This window comes from Sebastes umbrosus, chromosome 6, assembly GCF_015220745.1.
Source record: "Sebastes umbrosus isolate fSebUmb1 chromosome 6, fSebUmb1.pri, whole genome shotgun sequence".
In the NCBI taxonomy this organism is placed as follows: domain Eukaryota; kingdom Metazoa; phylum Chordata; class Actinopteri; order Perciformes; family Sebastidae; genus Sebastes; species Sebastes umbrosus.
In genome coordinates, this window is record NC_051274.1 from 25278458 (window position 1) to 25284457 (window position 6000).

The following is a 6000-nucleotide window of genomic DNA, read 5'->3' on the forward strand; positions in this document are numbered from 1 at the left end:
GATGAAGAATAAACGTCTCTTAATGGTAATCCAGGTTCTTGATCATTCTGTAGTAGCACTGTATTCATTCCCCGGATGGAGAACATTCATAACAGTTTAGAAGCTTGTGGATGTTCATGTCTGTCTCCTTTACAAGCGGAAGAGCCTGCACGCAGTCCAAACCGAAGCAGAGTCAATGGGAAATGCAGTTAATTTGTGAAACTTCTGTATGTGATTGTATCCAAGGTTAAATTATAGTTCCACATTAAGGAAAGGAGCCGGTAATCCAAAAACATGAGGGTATCTCCAAACAGCAACTTTCCAGTCTCAATTTCCAGCATTCTTCTTTGAATTGTACGATCCAAACATTAGTCCATGTTGGTCCTCGTTGAATCTGTCGCTGTCGTCTCAGTCGTTGAAAAGTAAAAAAAATAATCTCCACAAAAATAAACCAGGAAAAAAAACAGTCTTTTTTGCTCACTTGTTTTTGTTGTCTCTACTGAGATGGATCACCAGTAGAGGTCTCCCAGCACTCAAATTGTAAATGCCCTGATTTTTAGTTATGATCCGAAATAAAACAACAAAAAAATAAAAATAAAAACAAAAGAACCAAGAAAGCAACCCATACCTTTAGCGTGATATCCTTAAGGTGTGTGGCCAGTGTTAATCCAACAGAGAGGGATAAATATCCTGTGTAGGTTATCCACGTGACTCCAGCCACCTCCGTGAGGTGTGCGCGATAATTGAAAACCAAATTAGACTAATCCAAACAATGGCGTCTTATACATATAATGTGTGATCTTGGTTGTTTTGTTACATGAGGAAAAAGGGTGAGATTAATCCACCGAGCAGGGCGTGTAACTCCAGATTAGGGGAATCCCAGGGATGGCCGCTGGACCACTCTCTCTTTTTCTCTGCCCCCCTCCCCCCTTCTCTCTCTCTTTCTCTCTCAAGCAATCTCCAATAATCCTGGGAAATTTTATCCAATCTTTGCCCCGGATTTTCCGCAAATGATACATCCACCTCACATTAAGATCACAAAGATAATCCCCAACAGATTAAACTATTCCTGTAAGTAATAGATACACTTGTGTGCAAACATGCTCTCACTTATGGAATATCTCTTTGTCTACCTGCAAGTATGAATCCCAAGTAAATGAATAGATGGTGGGAAGATGCTTGGAGGTAAGGTGTATACCAGAAACCACGGTTCCCCCTGCCTTCAGAGAAACTTTGTCCACTTACCCGTCTAGTCTGCGTTCATAGCGTCCTTCTCTGCTGTGGAGCGACGTGGGGGGCCCATACACGGTCCCCCCTGCCGCCCTCGTGAACCCTGATACATCCCGGCCACGAGTGCCTAAGGACAGACTATCGTCCAGCCCCCTGGCGGCACTAGGAATCGTGCCCGGTTCATTGTAATCAGTGCGCAGGTCTCTGTCCCCCATCTTGTTGATCGCATTGTGAGCCTTCTGAGCACTTTTAATGTCCACAAAATCCACAAAGGCTGCGACTCCACCTTCTGAACCCCGCTTGGGCAGGACCTTGACACTCTCCACACGTCCATATCTAAAGAGAAAACAAGGAAAAAACAAGGTCATCACTCGGTTTTCAACTGAAATGATGTCGGTCCTAGACCAAATAAATCAAGAAAGCCGACAGTCGGACGTCAGACAGTTTGGGGCGGTAGGTGATCGTCTGTTCGTCTAGTTTTTGCGGTGTGTCTCGCACCGTCGGCTCTAGTCTGCCCATGTTGGAGTTTTTTCAGCCGATTCAGCATGTTGAATCAGCGGCGGCGCCCGTCGGTGAGAGAAATCGCTCCGATTGGCTGTTCAGCTTAAGCTAATCAGTGCACGAGAAGAGAAACGGACGTGAGGAAAGCAAGCCAACGAGTAAAGTCAAGAGGAAAAACACAGAAGGCTCTTCTCATTTTTCATCTCATCTGATCGTTCAAATACACAGATATTTTCACAACGACATGGCTGTCTGGAAAGAAGCTAAGTGGTGAGAGAGAGTAGTGTGAAAATGATCGGCAAACGCTGCTTTGTTTCATGTACGTATCATAACAACGGCTCGGTCTTCCGGTTTCCCCTTTTTGAAAGACAAATTCAGACTACAGCTACCTGCTGGTGTGGAGGGTATTTAATCTCAACCAGGCGCAGAACGTACGTGTTAACTGGCTGTCGGCTGTAGTCTTTACGGTGTGTTCGAGTGCAACTTTTTGGACAAGACAAAGGCAACGTGAGGCACCGCTAGTTCTTAGCACTCAAAAGATTTTGTCGACTAATCGATTCGTTGGTTTCTCACACAAAAGCACCACTTTAGATCTCGTGTTTACCCGAGATGTGCTCATAAATTTCTTGGAAATAAGTCATTCAGCATGAAAAAGCACAAAAAATGTCTAATCTACTGAAGAAATCTTAGTTGACTAACACCGAGACGACCGATTAGTCAACTAATTGACTAAGAGGAAGTGTTCAGTTCTAATTCTTGGTAAAAACAATGCAGTTTCCTAAATGATGACAGCTTTTTTTCAAATTGCATGCTGCTGAATTCAAGTATGTCAATGTGTGCGTGCGTGCATGAGTGCATGTGTGTGTGTGTGTGTGTGTGGAAGGGTGGAGGAGGTAAAGTGGCTTTGCAATGCTTATTGTCTTCTCTGTGGTACTTTCTCACAAGGCAACAGTAACCCAGCAACTGGACTAGTTGAAACCTTGGGGCACAATGCATGTTAATAAATGCATTTATGTTCCAACATCAGCATGTTGTCAAGGAGGAGGAGGCTGCGGCTTGTGAGGTTAATGCAACTGGAAGGCTCACAGATGAGGTTTGAGCAGCATAAAAAAAAAAAAAGAAGAGACGTGACATTTCCTGATTCGATGTGTGTGGGTTTAAAAAAAAAAAAAAATGCATTATGCATGCATCTTCTGTTTCACTATTAGCAAAGTGGTGCCATTTTTTACATCATTTCCCCCCAACTTAAAAATATAACTGCTCAAGATATAACATTTTTTTTTAATATATATATATATGCATCCTATTGTTTCTTTAATAAATACCTCATTAAATGATAATTGCATTGACTGATGGAGCACCTATTATTACACATTTGCAAAAGCCCAGTCTGGAGCTTTACACCGCCTGCCATCATCATCTTTGTGCGCTTGTGAGTCTGAGTGCGTGTGTATATTCTCGCTGTCCGACAGAGACAGTAGGGTGCCCATAAATTTATTGGCATGCCAGTTCCCAACATTGAACAGCCTCCGACGCCATTTTAGAAAAAGCTGTTCACACTGCTTACTCATTCTGCCGTCCCCCATCTTCAATGACTTCTATCACACACTGTGGGCTGTCATGCACCTGCATGCTCCAGACTAGACTAGACTAGACTACCTCTCTCTCTCTCTGGGTTATACCGCTACTGGAGCTGGAGGAGCTGGAGGAGCTGAGGCAGCACGCTACAAAAACACAACGACACAGTTTCCTCTCTCTCTCCGCTATGTTGCCAGTCAGTCACCATCCCCCCCAAAACATAACGTTACGCACATCATAGCACGGGGCTTATGGAAATAAAAACGGCATATAGGTAGCACCATTATTCTGCGCGGCTGCAGGAATCAGACATATATATGCATAGTTCTCTACCGAGAGTACAAATTATTGTTATTATATGTTTTTCGGTTGCAATTTTGCTTTACAGACGTCTTATTTATGTTGGTCTGATTGCTCATATACTGGTGTTTTTCATAATGCACGGCTGCATGAACCAGACACACATTTGTATAGTTCCCTCTACCGAAAATAATAAGAGTGCAAATTATTATTATTATTATTATTATTATTATTATTATCATCATTATATGTTTTTCGGTTGCAATTTTGCTAACCAGACGTCTGATTGCTCATATTACTGGTGTTTTTCAGCAGCAGTCTGGTCTCCAGCACATATGGCCGGAGAGGCGGGCTGCTAGTTCCTTGACAGCCAAGAAGAGAGAGGTGAGAGCGCGCACACAACCGTGATAGCCACACACACACACACACACACACACACACACACAAAAACGTATTTACATTTTTTTTCCCCCTCCCCTCAGGGAATGACAACAAAGCCCATAAATGGTGCATGAGGTTTGATCTGCAGCCTCTAAAAAACAAAAAGTGGAGCTCAAATATATCCTTTAAATCAGATCTGGCTGCAGGCTTGTGTGTGTGTGTGTGTGTGTGTGTGTGTGTGTGTGTGTGTGTGCCAGCAGCAGCAGCAGCAGCAGCAGCTGTGTGAAAGCAACGCGGTAATAATGTAGCAAAGATCTCTGTGTTCGTCTGCGCACACAGAGGGAACTAATAGAACGTTAGAACGTTGCAGATCAGTCAGAGAGCAACAATGTTGCAGCGTCGCCCTTTAAAAGCTTCCACTCACTTGTGCAACATTTAGATGAACAAAAAAATATCCGGTTCTTGCAACAAAGCTACACTCTGATGAGATTATTAAGTAGAGGTTTTGGTTGAAACCTGACACAGGGAGTCCCTGAAAACACTGTGTGCCAAAGATGCAGCCTGTGTCAATGCATGCATGGCTTGTGTACAATGCTAGCTGCTGCTCAACCAGGTTAAGTTTGTTTACACTGCCTCTGTGTGTGATGTTAGCTTTACAGACATGTTTTCTTTATGGTAAAACCAGGTGGAAAGGTGTGTTTCTTTTTTAAAAAAAGCGGTGTGAATGAACAACCACACATGCATGAAAAAAGGGGGGAAAGTAAAGTTATCACTAAGCCAAGTCGAAATGGCAAAACCATATGTGTCTCTATAAGCTAGCTGGCTGGTTGACTGAGGCGTGCTAGCAGTTTTTCTGTTTTTATCTCAGCTGAAATGTTCCTTATGGAGAGCTGACAGCACTTTGCAACAGGGGGGAACCTCCTGCTTCATCCAGACTTCACAAAAAAAAAATGTGACAACAGAGAAGAAGAAGAAGAAGAAGAGATGCTCACCGCTTGAAGTGCTCAATGATTTTCTCCTCTCGCACATTTTCGGGTAAATTTCCCACCCATAGATGTCTGGTTTCCCGGACCATACTGTGTGCTCCTGCTCCCCTATCATACAGATGACTTTGCTATGTCAGTTTCCTCCCGTGCAAAATAGAAAACGTTTGCAAAAAATAAAACGCCGGACAAGCACAAAAAAAAACAAAAAAATATATATATCCTCGGCGCATGTATTCTCCACTGGTCGGTTTGTGCCCCTCGATGTATACCATTAGGTTGGATCCTCGCACGCTGTTTGATACTCTCCACTGTTAAAGCGCGATCTTGCACCTCCTCGTGAACGCGCTCGCGGACTGTTCCCGTGACTAGGCGCGTCCCTGACACCATGCGACCTTTGGGTGTCGAAAGAAAAGCATGTAGCTTCCTAAAAGGATGCAGCAACTTCGCTTGTAATGAGAGGCAACACCGCGCAGGCGTGGCTTTGTGTGTGTGAACTTCTTTTTTTCTCCCCGATGAGATAGTCGCCCGACATTGCGCATGCGCGAGAAAAACCCCTGGTTGAATGGAAGAAGGTGCTTTTGACATCTGAGAAGCTTTTTGACTCACAGGAGGATCCCAGCAGTGTTTGCCAATGTTTGGCACTTTGCATACAGTAATACTAGATGAACCATTAAATCATATTTGGGATTTATTTGTAGTTATTATAATAGGCTACATTTTATTTTTTTGATCAATGCACAGAAACGTCATCACCCCACATTATCAGGTGAGTCATAGGCCCATATTTAAAAAAGAAAGTATGTCAATCATGTATCACTGACTAAATACTGGATGTAATTGGTGCTGGGATGGACTCCAGCCTCCTGTGAACCTGAACATAATACAACGCTGTTGTTGTTTTTTAAATTTATTAATTAAAAATAATTTAAAAATAATAATAATAATATTAATAATAATTTATTAATTATTCATTTAATTTAAAACAATTTGTACTGTATATGTGCTCATTTTTAAATTCAAACTTTTTAATATTTTTCATATACAT

General features: G+C 42.6%; 1 protein-coding gene across 3 annotated transcripts in view; it reads right to left on the reverse strand.

The window, feature by feature from the left end:
* The window catches only part of spen (spen family transcriptional repressor), a 30820-nt gene extending 25547 nt beyond the window's left edge, over positions 1 to 5273 (reverse strand). The window contains exons 1-2 of one of the 3 annotated variants that reach the window (XM_037772015.1): positions 3278 to 3501; positions 1225 to 1545 (exon numbers count right to left, since the gene is read on the reverse strand). In XM_037772015.1, the coding sequence (XP_037627943.1) occupies positions 1225 to 1545; positions 3278 to 3342 (386 nt within the window). In that variant the 5' untranslated portion in view covers positions 3343 to 3501. Of the gene's footprint in view, positions 1 to 1224; positions 1546 to 3277; positions 3502 to 4961 lie in introns of those variants that run through there. The other 2 variants (XM_037772016.1, XM_037772014.1) reach the window with 2 other exon arrangements.
* Positions 5274 to 6000: the final 727 nt, after the last annotated feature.